The following is a 20,238-nucleotide window of genomic DNA, read 5'->3' on the forward strand; positions in this document are numbered from 1 at the left end:
GGATGGAGTAATGATATGACTCTCAGCTGTCAAAATTTCCTGTGCTGTTGCCATAGAATTCTTCCATTCTCTACATAAAGGGGTTTTAAATGGAACAGGCTAATTGTGTTGATTGTAAAGAACTATTGTTTTAAGGTTAAAAGCAAATAGATGAAAGCTTATGCAAGAGAACGAAGGAAAACATTTTGCAGCATCCCTTCTCTTCACAAAAATTAAGTGTGATAGGACTCCTGATCTGGGGACAACAGGGGTGTAGACAGCAATTTGAAATGTATACATGTACAGACAGTCTATTCCCCTCCCCTGCTGCATTCTCAGAAACCCCAGCAGGCAAACACATCACTGTGCACAACTTTATAACTAACACAGCAGGTGCTGAGAGATTTAAAGGTCTAGTGTATTGATGAAAGATTTGACAACGACTAAAGGGAAAATGTACAATCCAGTGGTTTGCTTTAAACAGTATTTCCCCCTAGAAAACTAAAAGGTATGTGCTCTGGTGTACACCTACACCTAACTTACTGTGCTGGCAGACTTCTCCCCCCTTCCTTGGCAGTCTTGTTGGGGGGAAAAAGTGATCTAAGGAACAACAAAGGATGTCAGATCCTGTTGGAGTTAGACCACCACAATGTTCTCATCAATCTTCCCCCAAGACAAGTGGTGAGCAGTGAGGTAGAAGCTGACAATTAAGGGACTTATTCATGAGTTGGAGCCAGATGACAGGTTTGAGTCACTCTAGCCTTTTCTAATAGTCCCTGGAAATATTGGGTTCAGATACACTCCATGGCTTCTCAAAGCGAGAGTGGACACAGATTGATTCTGCACATGGATTTCTTGCAGAGCTACTCAAGAGGAAGAATTCAACAACCTCTTGGGTTCACTCACAGCCGCGAAATAACACCACAAAAGACTCATGGCAGTCAACAGGAATCGGCAACAATTCACTGATGATTTAGATCCAGATCATCATGTTTTGTACTTAAACTCCAGGCCTGTTTTGCAGGGGAAAGGGCATAGGTCTAGCAAAGACCTTGTGGGTGATCAAATTTGGTCTTCCAATATTGTAGGCAATTGCATTTCATAACAGACTCAAAGTTATCAAGCCCCATTTTAAGACTTGTTGGAGGGGAGTTGCCCTTTCTACTTCCATTGGAAGAGTGTTTCAGAAACGTGATTTTCTGGTATGCTCTGGTGAGCATACATTTATTACCCTGGTCATTCTAATAGAGTTGCTCACACTCTACACTTGTTTCACTAATCTGTCTTGAATATGGATGACCAGAACTGAACACACATGAAGTTTCATCAGTGTCTTGTGCAATTGCATTAATATTTCTCTGTATCAGCTAGAAATATCTTGATACATCTAAGGATTGTCTTTGACTTTTTCACATACTGTTGGTAGCTCATAGCCTGTGACTGACTAGGGCTATGGTCAAACTTACATTTAACAGCTTTGAAAGAGGAGTGGGAACTACCACTCAGGGCCACGCATGAGCTCCTGACATGTAATTTAGTGGTTACCTTTTTAAATGCAAAGTACCCCTAAAAAATGCTACCTTTTAACCTCCACTAATTGACTACAGAAAAGTATGAATGCAAATTCTTCTGTTGTAAAGACCTCAGAAAGACCACAACTGGTTTGACATCTCTGAGTTTATCTTGTGAATTATGTTTGCACACCTAGCAGTGCTAATATTGTGTGACACCCCTTGAAAGGATCCCAAGGCACCCCACAGTGCCATGGCACCTGATTGAGAATCACTGATGTAACTGTTATGTCTGCATGCTCAAGTATGTGGCACTCTTATGGTAAATGCTGTTACTGAAGTCATAGGAATAAATGATTGGGCCATGAAGTCCAATGCCGTGTGTTCACAGGTAGCTAGCTATTTACCTAAGCATTGCCACTTCAAACCAAAAATCACCATTTCAAACCCCTGCCCACACCTATAAGGCCGAAAACCAGAAACGCCAAGAACACCCTACAACCTACCCTAGGTAAAAACAGGGGAGACAAGTGAACTGCTAATACCTTGCTACTGCAAAGAAAGGGAAATAATGAGTTAATTTATTCAGAGAATCCTAGGAAAAAATCTACATCCCACACTGCAAAAGATAGCAATACCCCTCTGTTTTGACCTAAAGGAAAAAGTTCCTAAATAATCCCATATATATTAATCTAACACATTTTTCTTGTTAAGAAAATCAGTTATCTTACCAAAGCTATTGCAATAGCAGGTTCATTTGGTATGAACTACCTTTGATAAATCCATTTGTATTATATTCCATTTGCCATTTAGCACAATGTCTTTAATCATTCTTGCCTTTAAAATTTGTTCAAAAGCTTTCCATACTATTAAGATCAAACGAATGGGCCGGTAGTGGTATAGATCCACTTTCCCCTTTATATATAGGTATTTATTGTTTTCCACTAATATCTTGTTTCATAGATTTATAGAAAATCCTTGCTACTAGATATGCAACATCATTTGCTTTTTCTTTCAGAATGCTAAGATGAAACTTATTTGCTTTCCAATTAGTTTTTATCTTCAGATTTCTCAAATCTGTTTTACACTGCTCTGTTATAGGCTGTTTGTTTCGTTGGTCACCGTGACAGGTGTATCAGTCTCTTCATGGTTATTTTTTATATCATTGGACTACCAAGAAAAATAAAAGCCCAGGGCAGGAACCGTTCCTCGGTGTTATTGTTCCTTACATTAGTGAGAAGTACACATTTATTTGGCGTATATGATATGGGCCACATTCTGCCATCCTTACTTTAACTTTGTGAATCATCCCATAGATTCCAATGGGAATACTTGTGGAATAAAATAGCACTAGTAAGGGTACATGAAAATAAAACTACCATATTTACTCAATGCAAGAGAGTGAGGGCAGGTTGAAGGGGTGCAGATAGGGAGGGCAGGCCACAGGGGGTACAGGAACTGTGGGGTCAGGCATGGGACATGCAGACAGTGCTGGGGGGCAGGTAACTAGGGGGGGCAAATGGGAGGGGGGCAGGAGGCAAGAAGTGGGCCTTCACTCCCTGCCACCTACCTTACCACCACCTGTCCCCCTGCCACAGTGGGAGGAGGGAACAAATTTAAGTGGTGGGGGGACCCTCCAAAAATTAGATTCTAGACATGGAAACATTTTTTTTTAATAATTTTAAAATGTGATGTTTAGAATTAATTATTGGGGAATTGTCTTAAATTCAGAGTCATTTTGGGTTTTGGTAAATATGGTAGTTACTTCATGGTAAAAAGGAGAGAAGGGAGGGGGCAGGATTTTATGTGCATCTATTGCTCTGAAGTAGCTCCTCATGTCCATATTTTTACCCTGTATTAGAGGAAAATTAAACCACAGTTGCCTACTCCTCAGTCAAGGAGGGATAGTCTGCCACAAATTTAATTTTCAACTCTTGCAGAGTAAGAGCATGCACACAGTACACTTACCCTGCAATGGCTGATGCATGGTAAATCCATGCCTTCTTTTACCTCATGGTAATTTCTTCATGTGTCCTTGTCCTCTGAGTAGCAAGCTGTGATCCTAATTAAGCTGTACCAGAAGGTACACACGTAATCTTCCTCTGCTATTGAGACCAGTAAAATAAAATAAAATAAAATAACAAGCAACCATAAGTAAATAAAAGCACAAACAAATAAGGTAGGTTCCAATTTGTAGCCTAAAGAGGCTGAACTTGGAACATTCTCATTTGCTCAGAACGCTATCTTCTGCTGCTCTCATACCTCTAGGGACTCCCTTCCTCAATTTTCCTCCTACTAAAACTTTCCACTTGACAGTTCTGTCAAGGACTTCTCTAACATTTTCAGAGAATATTACATGGAAAAAATAACTGTCTCACCAGGAACACCTTTTGGTGCTCTAAGAAGTCTTGGTTTTAAGCATGAGTGATAGAAATTAACAGTCAGGGTCTTCAGGTTTTAAACTCATGCCAACCAGAGATATCCCTTAAAAATAACTCTTTAAAAATATATATTTTTTCAAGCTCGGTGACTCCTACAGTGTGAGCACTCCTGGGAGGTAGTATTGATAAGTCTCCTGCAATACAACTAGTTTTCTGTAGAAGAAGGATAAAGGTAGAACTAGCAGCAAAACTAAAAAAATATAACCTGAAATCGGTCATAACCAAAATCGGTCTTATTCCAACATAATAAGATATCATCCCTGGGATTCTGAAGGCAATGCTAATTTCTGAAGATCAAATTTTTCATTTATAACAAAGTAGTGGAGTGGATTGGAGTGTTGATGTAGCCATGATGGTCCAGGAAATGTCCAAGAAGGCTTTATCTGGTCCAGGTAAGGCCTTCAGGGACCCTTCTGAGGAAGGGCACCTGATTCCTGAAACTTTGTCCAACAGCCCTCCCAACTATACAGTTGGTCCAGTAAATGGTATCATAAAAAAGACCTTGCCTCTTGATTAATGGTTTATAATTTGTAGCTTTAGTGGCTTAAGAAAAAGGCTTGATAACTTCACCTGAGGAAGGCTCAAAAAGAAACCAATATTTGTTATTTTTTTAAACATCCCATGATTTTTAAAGCCGTTTCGTGATTTTGGGAGGTTTGCCTTGTGATTTCTGAACATATGGGGTTGACAGTATTCTCTTTGTAGCAGAATGCTGAACAATGAGTCTTACACAATACTGAGCATATGCTTAGCAGTGAAATAACACCCATATACCTAATTGCACAGTTGGGATAAGAAATTAGACTTTTGCTGTAGTCCTGAGGTTATAAGTGTTTGCTCATTGACTGAGCAGCTGCTTAATAGGATAGATAAATCTTTTCAGGATGGATACATTTTTTCTTGTGTTTAATCATGTCAGAGTTTGATCCCTTCTGTTCTGCCAAGTTCAACAGGGAAGCCATGGAAGATAGCATTTGAAACTTGGTTTTCAGGGCAGATACCACTGATATTGAATGGATTGGACAAGATGAAAGGGCAGCAACATCTCTAACATCCCTGGGGGTTTTGGTTTTTTGCAGGAGATGCACGGGTGAGAGGTCAGACAGGGGTTCTCTCTGAGCGCCGTGGCTCCTACCCATTTATAGACTTCCGTCTTCTCAACAGTAAGTACATCACCTCACCCAACCTACTTCCCTAAAGAGAAACTTGTCAGAAACAAAATGGGTATTGAAAGTGTGTGACTCAACAATCATCGCATCTCATTTGATACACCTACTTACAGCCCAGCTTTCCCTCTTACAGCCACCTGTTGTTCACAACCAGCACTTGCCAGTGTTTTGATTACAGGTTCATTGTTTCCACTGCTTAGCTTGTCAAGTAAATACGGTATGGTGTGATGAGTGCCATCTTGCCCAATATCCAGGATTAGACTGAGGAACCTCCAAAGTTAAAGGCATGAACCTCGCATGAACCTCTATGGTTTGAGCTAAGGAGGGCATGTCTACACGTGCACTTCAATATGCAGTAGCCTCTTTTACTGCGCATTAAAGCATCATGTAAAAAACCAAGCAATTACACTAATGAGCATTAAAACAGGCTACTGCACATTAAGAGTCACTTTAAAAAGTTGTGCTATTGGTACTGTGCATTAGGGCAGCCTAATGCGCATTTATTTAGTACCTCACATTGGAGGTACTAAATTTAATGCGTGTTAGGAAAAGCACATTAATGCACGTACAGATGCACCCGAGTCGATCTCTGTAGCTGTAACAGACATGCACTGTTTTGGATTTGGCACAGAAAAGACACACAACACACACAGGCTAGTGGCTTACAGTGACATTATTTTGCACAAGGTTACAACCCAGTCCAAAGGCCAGTGGTGTCTTCCTGTTGACAGTGTATTTTGGATATAGTCTATGGTGAACATCTGTTAAAGGATAGTATTAACTTAAAGTTATTTTGTCTCTGCTGAAAATAATGAATGACAAGTTTAAAAAATAAATGTTCATGGTTCTTTTTCCCCTAATAAATTATCCTAGTCTATACAAGGTCTGCATAGAGATCTTTCCCTTCCCTTTATTGCTATCTGTGCTGGTGTCCAGAATTTAAAGTTATTGCACTCTGCTTACCTAGTATATAAAGATAATTAAAAATAAGCAATCACTCAATGATTTGGCTGGCACTGACATTCAAACAGAATAAAATATTAACTCCAGCATTCAGATTTAGGTAGGCATTGGCATATCCTCCTACATTCAATGTTACCATTGAATCAAAAAGTTATTAACAGTCTTCATCAGAATAGACTGGGACTCCAACAGCTGCTTCATGATTACAGTTTTAATCTTCTGGTGATTACATTTTTCATTAAAAAGCAATTATCAAACCAGCATTTTAAATCTTGTTTGTATAACTCTTTACATAACTACTAAGAAATGGAGGAAGGGAAGGCTTAGAAAGGGAAGTCCTGGAGTGGGGTCATGAAGAGGGGGAGGGAACAGAAAGGTGTGGGGGGTGGGTGGGGAGAAGACTTAGAGCTCTGGTGTATTGATGGTCCTGGAAGCTGGCAGAGTACTACAGTCTGGCTTTTAATATTGGAGTTATCATCTACATCAACCTTCCACCTCCTCTTCTGTTAGCCCACGCCATCTGCTGTCAAATCTTACACATCAGGGTCGGAGCTCCATGAAACTCTGAGCTAAGGAGTTATAGGGGATGAGATGAATCAAGCAAGTTGCCTAGGCCAGCCAGAGCATGAGACCAATTGCATAGAGCTCCATGAAAAATTGATTTTCCAGTTTGCTGACCAACCAAAAAAAATTGAAAAAACTTGTGTGTGAGGTCAACCTGAAATCATGGGAGGGCGGGGGGTGTTGTTCCAATAAACTAGAAAAAAACAATAATAATTAGGTTGGTCTAATAAAAGATATCAAATTCACCCAAGGAACCTTGTCTGCCAATAATAAAAAGTACACTTAGGAATTCATTTGACACAGTATTTCAGTTTTGGGTTTTTTTAACTTTTTTTTTTTTTAAACATAATGTGTGGGTACATTTCAAAAAACAAAACATAATTTTAAAATAAAAATGTAAAATGTATTGTTTAGAACATGGTAAAAATGGAACATTTCACCAGCGGCAGAGCAACGGCAGCTTCATCGGTAGCGCATGGGGCAGCAGCAGCTGCTGCTGACAGTGATGGCGTGGCCAGTTGCCAACTGGGGCAGCAGCCATTTTGTAACCCCCCCACAACAAAGGCAACAGCAGCAGCTACACTATTAATGTTTCAACTGTTTTGAATGGTTTTTGTTTCAATTCTTTTATTGACTGAAATTATTTGACTAATCAAGACAAATTGATAAACAGCATCACTTAACCTGTTTTGTCAGTGAATAAAATATGCAATTGAAAAGTGTTGTCCAGATCTACATCTGAGACTGGTGCAATATCATAAGATATGGTTTGCGGAGAACAGAACTTGAATCAAGTATCACTAGCAGCAAGGTACTGGGAAGGAATAGGAAGAATTTGAAATCCAGCCTGGAGGAATGAGTTATACTCTTAACTTCAGTGGTATTGGGATATCCAGGCTAGCCTTAAAGAAGCCAGCTGGGCTATCAGAAACTGTTTATTTGCAGAGCATGTAGCTCAAAATGAGCTAATTTCCTTGCAGAAAAGTAAGGAAGAGCCAAATTTAGGGGTACAAGAAGACACCAGTAGAGCAGGGACATACTTATCCATGTCAAAAAATATGTAAGAGACCAAAACATCTTTCTCAACATTTTAATTGGAATTATGTTTAAATCAGAATCAGTTCACTTGTCCCCACTTATAAATCAACTTGCAAGAACACCAGGTGGACTCAGCTGCTAAGAAATTCCAGCTTTCATTCAGAGTGGCAGAAGTGACTAAGTATTCAGGTTGAACATGGCGTCAGTTATTTGACTTTTGTTGTCAAAAGTATTTGTTTAGTTTGTATTTCTGTCAAACATTCCTTAAAGCAGGGCTTCAAACTCATCTGATCCTGCGGACCAAATGAGTGGCCCAGGGCTAGTCCAAGGGGCTGAGTTGAGCTCACAGCACCCTCTCCCCTCTGCATGTCAGATCCAGTGCACTCAGCACAGGCTCCAGACAGTCTGGGATTGAAGGGCCCATGAAGGGCTGGTCTGGGACCCAGGCTGCACAAGGTACAGTTCCCAGACCAGCTGGGGCAGGTGCCAGGTGCACCACAGGTCCCAGGCCCTGCACACAGGGCCAATCCAGTATGTACTGCATGTTGGTCAGCTCTGAGACCCAGGAGCAGCACCGGTGGTCAGATGATAGGGCTCCACAGGCCAGGCCAGGCCTTTGACACCCCTGCCTTAACCACTTCAGCTTTTCTGTTGGAGATCAGGCTCTTTCTTTTTCCTTCTAATTGAATCTTACTGATCCATTCTTCCAATTTGGGAAGATCTGTCAGGTGTGCCTGCTGTTTTTGGTTTGGCTGGGGGAGATCATTGGAGAGAGAGGTACTATAAACCACTGGGCATTTGATCAGTTTTGGAACAAGATACTTGTTGTGTATGTAGCTGCCATCTGTGACTTAAGAGCTACCTTTTTATATACTGTTTTTTTAAAGACATTTGTTGTGTTCCAAGCCAAATTAAATCCAAATCCATGAGTCAGTCCAGAACCATAAGTGGCCCTACAACCAGCAAACATCCTCCATCCCCACCAGAGGCTTCAGATATCTCCAACGTCTTTTGGCAGGCATCCTATGTGCAGGCCCAAGCCCGGAGGCTTGGGGTTCAAATGCCCCCAAGTTTCACCTGCCTTCAGCCATATGGCTGCAGAAACAAGCTAGGGGGGAGCCTTCCATTTCCATAAAGTGGGCTTTAAGCCCCAACACCTCAGCAGGTACTAAAACCATGCCAGAAGAACAGTTATCCCCCAGGATCTTAAGGAAAAATCATCTACCTTTTTGTATACTGCACGTTCAACTACAGAGTGGTCACCTTGCTCATTTATGGGGTGGCTGTGAGCCAGCTGTCGTTTTTACATTTCAGTTCAGATGCTGAGTCACTGTGTTCTCCCTCCCAGGGACTTCTTTTTTCCCCCCTTGAATCTGAAATGAGTCATTTAGGTTGGAAAAAGACGTATTTCCCTCTCTACATGGGGAAAAGTAGCAGACTCGCCATATTTTCAAATATGTGCGTATTTACTGTCTTTTTCTTAGGGGGTGATGCAACCATGTTATTTTAAAGTCCCAAGTAACGTGAAATCGCCTAGCACTAGATCACTGATGTTGCAAATAGGGATTACAGTGACATATTTGCTGTCCTGTATGCATATGAGCAGCAATGTTCCCTCAGGAGTAGCGGTCCATGAGCACGCTGCTTCAGTCCGTGAGTGCGCCACTTCAGTGCGGCATGGGACACTTACCGAAGGTAAGCTCCTCACTCCTCACTCGGGGCAGACAGTGGGGGCTGGGGCCTGGGGCTGGGGGGCTAGGAGGCTTCCAGGCTGGGGGGCTTCGGGGCTTCAGAGCTGGGGGGCTTCAGGGGTAGGGAGCACTCTGCAGACTCCGGGACACTGCTCCCACTCCCCTGCTTTGCCTAAGGGAACAAGGAGGCACGTGGCATCAGGGCTAGGGATTGGAGCTGGCGGAGCCTACACTATCCCCCCAGCCTCTATCCCTGCCTTGCCTCACCTCAGGGAGGAGCCACTGCCTGCCCCGAGTGAGGCTCTCCTAGCTCCTGGGAGCTGGTCCGCAGGCTCCGGGGAAGTGCTCCACTCCCCAGCCCTAATGCCACATGCCTCCTTGCTCCCCGAGGTGAAGTGGGGGAATGGAGCATTTCCCTGGAGCCCATGGAGCCCATGCCAGGCTCCTGCCTCTGCCTCCGCCTCCTCCTTGCCTCTCAGAGGAACTTACCATCATGCAAGTGTCCCATGCTGCAGCCCAGCTCCTATCCCAGTGGGTGCACGGACTAAAAAATGTTGTGCATGGCCAGCCTTTTACTTGTGCGCATCCACAAGCGTGCACACCTTAGAGGGAACCTTGATGAGCAGACAGTACCAGAACTGGGTACACACATATACTGCCAAGATATAAACAGAATTTGATATTATCCCCATCTATACCTACATAGTTGGGTCTGTCTCTCTAATACATGCTATGTATACAAGCAAAGCCCTGGTTACTGAACTTCTCCTTAAAAACAACAGAAACTAACATCAATAGTGCAAAATTCCTATGGGAAGTCTCAGGAGTAATATTACCATAATGTAGTGGCATCATGTAGTGTTTGTTTTTGTAGATATTACCAACAATGAGAAGGTTTAGCTCTAAAACATGATTGAAGAGCACAGGAGAGGGATTAGCAGAGAAGACTATAGAGAGCAGACTTTCCTGGAAAATATATTCAACATCTATAAAGAAGAACATGAGAAACATTTGTTCAAGATGTAACTCCCACCGGTTCAGAGAAATGGGACTTACATTTCCCATCTCATAGGAAAGTGAAAAAGTTAAGGGTTACTTTTAAACAAACACTTGAAATTTTCTTAAAACAAATATTTTAGGGCATTGCTATTTCATTTCAGATTTTTAAAATTTAAATATTATGTTTTTGAGATGCTTATAGGTTCTGTTTTTCCAATTGATTTTTTTCACCTTATATGGCCAGTTATGGTTTAATAAACAGGTTATCCATAACTTCTGGGTTTTTTTTCTGGATTCTGGCACAAAAGTTAATGTATGATTAATACAGTTGTAAAGTCTATCTCAAGTGTGGGCAATTATTTTGGGCAGAGGGCCGCTTACTGAGTTTCAGCAAGCCATCGAGGGCCACATGACAGGCAGCTCAGGGCAAATTAATATTCATTTTCTACATTTTTAGGGGCCCTGCAGGCCAAATAGAATGGCCTGGCAGGCTGCATCTGGCCCCTGGGCCATATTTTGCCCACCCCTGGTCTATCTAGAAAGGGAAACTGCCTGTACTCTGATAACAGAACTTATAAAAGCTTAGTAAAAACCACCTAGAGTAAAATTATCTGCCTACTATTTGAGCGGAAATCTGTGATGACACCTAAACATTCCTCTAGTCTATGTCTGTTGGTGTGTGCGGCTTGACTTTGACAGTCCCAAGCTGCTAAAGATTCATCAGGATTCTGCATGTATTCCCTTGCTTTCCTACCTGGGGGAGAGGTAAGATTTCAGTGTTCATTTTGTTATTTTTGTGCCCAGAAACTGGTATAGAGACTTAAGCTTCTCAACCAGGTACAGACATTACACCTGTACCAGTATAAGTGATAAGAAATTGGTCCATGCCTGTAACAGAACAGAAGTTCAGCACTCGGAGCTGGTCTATACCCTTAATAGAACAGAAGATTGACACACACAGCCTGGTTTAAAAATAGCAGAACCCAATCTAAAATTTGCTCCCCCCACCAAAGCACAAATGTAGGCAGAGACAGAAGTGCAGTTGTCTAATTTAACTCATGGCGCTTCACAGAAGGCACCATGAGTTAGACCGATCCACCCTCCTGACCCAAGAGCTAACATCTGTTGGGTCGGTAGGGAGATAGAGTTCCAATTTGGAGTTGATCCAGAGAGAGAGGCTGTGTGTTGGCAGCCTCTTCCACTAACCACACCCCTGCCTCTCCCAGCTCTGGTGCTGTCTCAGGTTGGGAGGTAAGAGGGGAGCAAGCTTGGGCTGGTGTTTGCCCAGCTGCAATCCACGCACCCCCACTCCAGTGCAGGCTGGGCAAACACCAGCCTGAGCTCCCTCCCCACCCTTCTCCCCCTCCATCCCCCAAATCCTGAGACAGCACCAGGGACAGAGCTAGGCTGCAGCAGCCCAGCCACTGGAGCAGGCACAAAGTAAGGAAAGCAGTCCACTTTGCCTTCATCTGAAGTATCATACAATGAGGGTTAATTCTTCATGCAACTGGATTGCTCTGCAGCCATGCGCTTCTATTAGGGCACAGCTGTAGAGTGTTTTCAAGGGATCAATCATGTGACAAATGTAATTTCTGTCTGTGCCTTCTGTGTTCTGTTCACTACTGATCTAAACTACGCTGCTTTCAGAAAACTATCTAGCTTAGATCAATTCCACCTCAGACTTTTTTAATGTGTGTACCGACCACTCTTGATCTGTAACTACACTAATGATTTTTGGTTTTGTAAGCTGATTTGTGGAAGCCAAAATTGATCATAAATGATGACACAGTATTTAATCAGATTATTTCATACCACCAGCCTGGCTATATTCCTGTATTCTGCCATGGCATGTTGAGGTTCTTTTCTCAAACTACTGGACCTCCACAACTTCTGAAGATCTCTGATACCATGGGAATGTACTTAATTGTAGACAGCAAAGCAATAAATCCAATCCAGAACTTCATAAGGTACTGAGTAGCAACTCTTCCTTGTGTCATCATCACTGTGGGGGCTATGGCAAGGGTTGGTGGGCTTGCAGTCCCATACTCATTGCTAGTTCTTGGGACCCAAGCAATTGTCTGCTTAAGTATCTTGCCAAGTACTCCTGCTGTCTACTTGGCTTGCGATATGCCCCTTTCCATGATTAATCCAGTGATGTGAACAGCTGAATTGAGTTTCAAATTAACTCAGGTACCTATAGTGAAACACTGAGTTCAGTTTGCAAATGGAACAAAGACTAAAAGTAGAGAGTAGAGTGTTCTGTTGCAGGGAGCTAAATATGAGAAACAGAAGGAGTTTCCCCTTGACACAAACTATGATCAAACCATAACTTCAAGGGAAATGGAGAGCGTAAGAACGAATGTCAAAGCTGTTTTCTTTTTTTTTCTTTTTTTTTTTTGTGATGTAGAAGTAAGTGACTTAAAAGGAGGTGGAAGTTGACAGTTAAAATTTAGAAACATAAATTCCCTCAAAATCCTATACAAGCAAAATAATAGAATAAGGGGGGGAGGGGGACGAGGAGGGCTCTAATGCTGTGGCACAGAAGAATAAAATGTGTATAGAGAGCATTGAATCTAAATCCAAACCTCACAATCTTTGGAAAACTTGACTGAAATTTGAAGTGAAATCTTATATCTGAAACTAACTCAGGCTAATTTCATGATGGCAGTTTGCTGGCATTTTGCTTTGCACAAGCTCATTGAACTTCCATACTATCCGCAGACAGAAGCAGAGATAATGTGAATATTGTGCAATGTAATCATTTGGAGTTTTAAGTACTTCTGCAGCAGGAATCATCTTCCTCCAATTTTCCTTTTAGCAAAGCACAGTTTAGGCTTGAGAAACAGAAAACTTTAGTAGTAAGGCAGCAGTAATTTAATTTACTGATTGCCTAAATTGCTCAATGAGTCACCGAACCAGATTCTTCCAGTGACTCATATATGGTGATTAAAATAGGCTTTATTATCCTATGATGTGCTGTGTCTGTGACTGATATGGTACATTTCTTGGCTGCATTAATTAAAAATGAGGGAATTCCTTGCACCACTGAAACAGTGGGATTGGAAAGCATCTGCAAGGTCTGAATATCACTTATTTTGAGGAACTCCGGGTTTGAGACAGACATGGGTATTTACCAGCCAAAGAACCTGACATTTTTGTGCAAACAGGGTGCAGCTACACAGATGTTTACTGTGCAGTAAATTAATTAGCTGCACAGAAAACATCTTGGTGTCTACACATGCACCCCTGTTAGGCTACAGTAAACACGTGTGCCCCTATTAAGCTAGAGTAAACTAATTTACTCTGCAACTGGATAGTACTTGTAAATACATCCTGCTGCAGAGTAAAAAACTCCTCAGCAGCACACATGTAGATGCTGCCCCAACTGGCTGCGGCATAAGTGTACTTATGGCGATGTATTAATTCCTTGTTTATAAGGCTAGTGAAAATGTTTAAAAACAATGTTAATACTCAGTGTGGGGACTGCCTCTATGCAGCATGTTAAGCTGAAGGGAGCTGCTCCAGGCTGGCAGGCTAACCCCCCAGGCTCCCTGCCAACTGAGGCTGCTCCAACCTGGTTCAACAAGCTGCATTCCAGGGCACACATTCAAACAGCAATAAACTCTGGAGTTTATTGCTTTGCATTAGTTGCACATGTAGATACACCCACAGAGGGTTAGTCCAACAATTTATCATTACTAGTGAATGAAGCTAGCTTTGATGAACCACCATCAGTAATAGACAATGAGATTCAGGGCCCTTGGCTTCTCCTTCTGCCTTTACTATCCATGTGTTGTGTGACTTTGGGCATGTAGTTCACTTATCTGTGCCTCAGTTTGCCAGTACATAAAAAGATGCCTTTATAGGCATTTAATAAGGTTTATCTTTGCCTGCCTCACAAGCATTCTGCAAGCTTAATGAGTATTTAAAAAACACTTCTAGATTTACAGGTGAAAGGTGCTGAAGAATACAAAGTATTATCAGGTTTGCTAAAATGCGATGTGGATTCCTAGTTATACAGTCTGGCTCTCAAGACATCCCAAATTTGGGGATGATTATATTTGTGGTTTTCAATTATCCCATCTTAAAGAGAAAGCACATTTGTAAAATTCTGATGGAGCTCCAGGTTTGGCTTTTAAACAGCTCTATGACTTGGTTAGGGCGCACCTCCAGATAAAATAAAAGCCAACCTCAACCTTCAACCTGAAGCTCCAGTAACCTGAACCCAAACATTTTTTGAGGTTTAATAACATTTAGTTAACTTTGTTTTATTTTCTTTGGCTGGGAGAAGAAGTGCTTCAAGACCATAAGAGAGGCTAGATTAAACGGGGAGTGCTAGAAGCCTTGTGTTCAAGGAAGTAATGGACTACCCAGACTAAATGGGCTGAAATACACATGCAAACTTCTGAATTCTTATTAAACCAAAAGGGTTTAATAACTTACTGAGGTTCTCTCCATCTCTCTGAGATTTCACTACAGAGAAATCCCTACACAGAGGTATCTCCAACAGGTTCTTGAAAGGCATACATAGCTTCCTGGCTTTATTAGGGCTGCTGCTGCTGAAGGACTTTTCCCAAACCAGTCAGTCTGTTGTCTTGCTCTGAGCCTTCTATTCATGCAAGATGAAGTGGGATTCCATAATATTGTCTTAGTGCAAAAACAGTTCTATTTTCCAGTAACTTTCCATTTTTGCTACAAAATTCTCCCTATCATTGAACATCAGTTTGCTTCTCTTCTGTCTTAAAGGAAAATTCAAAATTTAAAAACCTATTGAAAACATTCTTACCTACAGCGTGAAATGACATAGCTGGAAAAGAAATTCTACTTACGATCATTTCTGCCATTTGTTTAGCTTTTGCACTTCATTCATCTTGAAAAAATGGAAGCTGGTATGTTAAATTTACTTGCATGTGTGTTTTTATGCACTAGCAAAATACTGTAGTCTGGCTTGTGAACTTGGAATGTATTAATTCCTTGTTTATAAGGCTAGTGAAAATGTTTAAAAACAATGTTAATACTTATACCATCATATAAACTCTATAGGCTTTGTAATCTTGTTTTAATATAGGTACTAAACTTAAATTCACCTGACAGTGTCTCTTTAATACAGGAATGGTGAGTTGTTCCTTTTGTCACCTGACCTTCTGTTCTGTGCTTAGAAAAGGGAAAGGGTGTACTGACGATAACATTGAGGACACTTTCCGAATGACTTAAGAAAAAGATAGAGCAGGGAGAGAGAATCATTAAGATGATGAATGAAAGTTGGGTTTGCTGTTATTACAGGTTATGTTGATTTTCCTCAAGGGGAATAAGGAGGGGGGTACATTTCCTGTCACAAAGCTGTAATCAAGTATAGAACATATGCAGATTTAAATGAAAGATCCTGAGTATGTGGCTATACAGACAAGACTGAAAGGGCAATGTAAAGATTTTGTATTCAAAAGATAAAACACTATTGGCAAAATGAATGTCCTGGTATGCACCACACCCTTTCATAATAGCATATGGGAAGCTAAATTAGACCTATTAGCATGAAGATGATTTTGCTGACCAGCCAAGTCTGGTTCCTAATGAGGGCTGGAAAAAAAAAAAACAAAAAACAAAAAAAATCAAGAGAAAATGTCTAAGTCTGCCTTTAAATCTACTCTTCTTCCTTGGATGGTCTGTGATTCCATTAACCCAGGGGTTCTCAACTTTTTCAGCCTCAAGGCACCCCACACAACATACTGGGATTTAGCAGCACCCTGGTTGAGAACCACTGAGTGAGAATCTAAGTGAGGCTGATGGGCACAGGACCTCATCCCATTGTGCCCCACTTTTTCCACCTGGTCTGAGGGGTAAAGTATGGCCTCTGCCACCAAGACTGCTTCTCTGATGAGTTGCATGGCAGCATCTGCAGTCACATGGACTAACAGCCCTTCCCATCAGCCCTGGAAATATGAGAGGCAGTGAGAGGAGTGAGCCAGACTGCAATGTGTGGCCCCGCATCTGCCTGCCCACGTGCATGCTGGGTACGCAGGGGCTGCCAAAAGCCAGGGAGCAACCATGGATTTGTCTTGTCCATGGGACTTTGAGTCCCCTGACAGGAGGAGGAGCAATTGCTTACTTCCTGGCACAGAAGCTGGGCACCATGGCACCCTGGGAAGGCTCTTGCAACACCCCAGAGTGCTGTGGCTGCAGGGTTGAGAATCACTGCATAAACTACTTTAATTCAACATAACCTGGCAACCCATTCTTCCAGGTTCATCTGACAGATAGGTTATTCTCACATCTCCATCGCTAGCATTTAGTTCTGTAGGTCCATTCAGATACCCCCAGGAGATACAGTCATTCTTTATATGCACTTAATTTTTGTCAATAAAGTCAAGAGTTTTATGGGAATTTTATAGCTTCTAGGCTGAACTGTTGCCAACAGTCACTGTCACCAACAGCATGTTTTATGTGAGCGAGGACACTACTTGGCACAGTAAAGTGACAAATTACCAAAATGTTTTCACAGAGCAATTAAATTAGCCAGACAAGGATATGATCACATGCACTGTAGCTAGGCTCCTGTAAAGCACTTGCTTCATATTACTTTGATAAATAAAACAAGTTAAACTGTATCCAGATGGTGTGCAAGACTCAATTTTCTAAGACTAATATCTGGGATATCTTAGCCTAAATGGTACCAAAAAGGAAAATATATCATTTTCTAAGATGTACCAGTTCTTCTGATCTTTCACTCTTCACCTCAGTGTCCTACTTACTTCTTCACACTCTCTTGACTGATTTTAAGAATCATGCTCATTCAATCAAATCTAAAAAAATTTGAAATACATATGAGACTTCTGTGGCCAATAGCAGCTGGAGCAAGCTCAAAATCTAAACATCATGCATAGATGTCAGTCCATAGAGAAGAAAAAAAAGCAAAACAAAAGTATTTGTTCATGTTTACAAGTAACTTTAAGTCCATTGTGATCTCTACATTAATATTCAGCAAGACGAGAAAGCCAAATAAATTCTTTGCTGCTAATTAATGACTCAGCTGTAACTCCATTGTGTTAATATTTTGTGTACTGTTATGATTGTTTAATTTATTTTATAATAGTCACAGCAAATTAGGCCCTCTTATCCCAGGCAGCCTACAAAATGCATAACAAATTAGATTTTTTTGCCCAAAGTGCTTGCTGTTTATATTGTACCAAAGCTTCTAATAATCTCTGTAAGACTTCTGTTCAGTTAACATCATAGACATTTCAAAGAGAATCTGAGCACGTTTTCTCAGAAGATTTTTGCAATTTTTAATGAAAAAATATTGTGAGATGTACAGATAAAAGCAAAGGTTTTATAACTGATAGATGTGGATTCTGAATGAAATTCAGGAACCAGGGAAGTCCCATGTGAGGGGAGAATTTGGACAACTGAGCAATGTGGTGCAGTGCTCCAAACAGGACTTGAGTAGGACAGCTGTAAATCTAAGCTCCAGTACATGCTACAGTTTGGCAGAGGCCCTGTCCACACTGGAGGAATTTACAAGAGCAAGGACCAATTTGCCCTATTCAACTAATAAAATTTACTTTGAATCTACACACCAAAGACTTGTCAGGTGTCAGGCTGGCAACCATTGCAGGAAGTTATCACCAAAATTTACAGGGGATGGAGTCCAGTTGTGTCCTCTCAGTTTGCTAGCTCACTGCTGCCTATCTGCCTTCTGCCAGGCTGCTAGAAATATCTCCTTTCCTCTCTCCACCACAACCCTTACATTTCTGATTCTTCAGGCACTCATTTGAATAGTGGAAAATGAACCAAATATGTCTATATAACAAACAATGGGAGGGAGGTTTGTAGGAGAATAGCAGTATAAGTTGTAGGTGTCCAAGTTGTGTTTTACAGATTGCATTTAATGATATAGATATCTTTTCAGTATCTTTAGGAAAATAAGCGCACACACGACAATAGAAAATGGAGAAATCTGATAGAAAACTTTCAGTAGTTCACAGTACAGGAAACCTCATTTCACTGAAATAACAGAGGGTGGGGTGTACGGAGTGGCAAATCATGTAAAGGAGAGATGATTTGTGTGACTCCTTTCTCTTCTGTGCTGCCAGTAAAACTTTGCTTTGACAGAGGAAACCAGTGGTTCCTCATGACATATTAACCTCTTAAAGGCCACTTGCAGTATTCAGCTACTCACCATCATCCAACTACTCCCCAGCATCCAACATTAATATACATTTTTGCATATCTAGTTGATGATGATCTTTAATAATGGCCCCACAAAATGGATAAGGGACCTGAAAGCATCTTCTTTACTCAAAGAGTCTGTATTTTTGGAGCTGAAAGATCAGAGTTCAGGTTGCTGCTCCACCAGAAGAGTGTGTGTGATTTAGGCCACCCACAGACATTCAGTTTCTACCAGGAGAATTGTCATTCACCAAATAGAAAACAAAAGTGTACAGACACTTAGGCTTTTCTTCCTGGAGCAAAAATGGCTATTAGGGGAGAAAAATAACTCAGCAATAACCAAAGTTAAATCGCTTCCAGGAGACTAAATGTCTATACACTTTTCCCTAGCTTAACTCTGGTCCCCTGGGGACCAGGAGAAAGTCTGGCACAAGGGACAGCTGCTCCCCTCAACCCATAGCCCAGAAGGTGAGCAGAGCAACAGCCACCTTTCCCTGACTCTTCCTCAAACCAGGCAGTCCCCTGGTTTAGAAAAAGGCAGGGGGCTTTGCCAACTCCCTCCAGCTTCCCCTTGCTACCTGTGCTGCCAAGCTGAGTTGTAGGTTGGTGATGTAAAAGCCAGAAGCTGGAAACAGGGCTCAGAGACTCTTAAAGCTGAAAAAAGTTGGATTGCGGAGACCTTCCTAGAGTCCTGCTCCCTGCCACCAGCTTTTAAGTCACCACCCTCACACTCAGATTAGTGAAAGAGTTTCAAGGGAAAGCTAGAGGGGCTGAGTACTTGGCATGAAGAAGCTTTCCCTAGAAGCCTGTCTCCTGGCTCCCGACCTCTCCAGCTTCCTTTTGCCACCCACACTGACCAGCTGACTTAGAGCAGAGTAGAGCAAAGCAGGCTCAAGAGCCTTGCCACCACAGCAAAATGTCCCTGCCTCATTCCACAATGTTCTGGGTCATCCCAAAGGAGCACAGGACAAGGCAGGTTTCCATATCCCTGCTGCAGACAGGTGAGTGGGCCCCCTTCTCTCTGTACTCCTCATGGTCAGCTTTGAGGAGTTGAAGGTGCTATAAGCTATTCTTCTGTGGGGAAAACCATAAGGGCTTCCACCATGGGAGAATGCCGATTGGCAGGATGGGACATTTTCCCCGGGCAGGAACCCTCCCTGGCTGTCTGAGGCAGCTGATGCTTTTCAGCACCTGCCACCTGAAAACCTGCCACTTACAAGAGAGAAGGTAGGCTGTTAAGTAATGGGCTCCCCTAAGGGTAGAGGTGCCCCGGGAAGCAGTCCTCTGTTGCCCCTTGGCTGGAGAGCTTGCCTGTGAAGTTCTCCAGCCATAAGGCAGGAGGAATGTACATACAGTTCAGCTCCCAGACTGTTTCTACCATACATTTCTTCCAGTGGAAATGAAAAAAAAGGGAGGAAAGAGGACCCAGAAAACGATAGACCCGTTAGTCTTAACTCAGTCCTGGAGAAGCTCTTTGAGAAAATTATCCAGGACCACATCTACAAGGGGCCAGCAGGGGAGTTTATGCTAGGGGCAATCAACATGGGTTCATTAGAGATGAATGTCAGACCAACCTGGTGGCCTTCTACGACCAGGTCACAAAAGCCTCGGACACAGGTGTCGTGGTGGATGTAGTCTTCCTGGACTTTAGGAAGGCCTTCGACACGGTCTCTCACCCTATCCTCATTAAAAAATTAGGCGTCTGTGGTGTCAATGC

At 42.0% G+C, this 20,238-nt stretch overlaps 1 protein-coding gene across 4 annotated transcripts in view; it reads left to right on the forward strand.

The window, feature by feature from the left end:
- The window catches only part of PDE7B (phosphodiesterase 7B), a 317,941-nt gene that overhangs the window by 226,681 nt on the left and 71,022 nt on the right, over window positions 1-20,238 (forward strand). For 3 of the 4 annotated variants that reach the window (XM_019479635.2, XM_019479634.2, XM_019479630.2), the window contains one exon: window positions 5,011-5,094. The exons of the other annotated variant lie outside the window; for it this stretch is intronic. In XM_019479635.2, the coding sequence (XP_019335180.1) occupies window positions 5,011-5,094 (84 nt within the window). The remainder of the gene's footprint in view (window positions 1-5,010; window positions 5,095-20,238) is intronic. 4 annotated transcript variants of the gene reach the window in all.

This window comes from Alligator mississippiensis, chromosome 1, assembly GCF_030867095.1.
Source record: "Alligator mississippiensis isolate rAllMis1 chromosome 1, rAllMis1, whole genome shotgun sequence".
NCBI classification, from domain to species: Eukaryota; Metazoa; Chordata; order Crocodylia; family Alligatoridae; genus Alligator; species Alligator mississippiensis.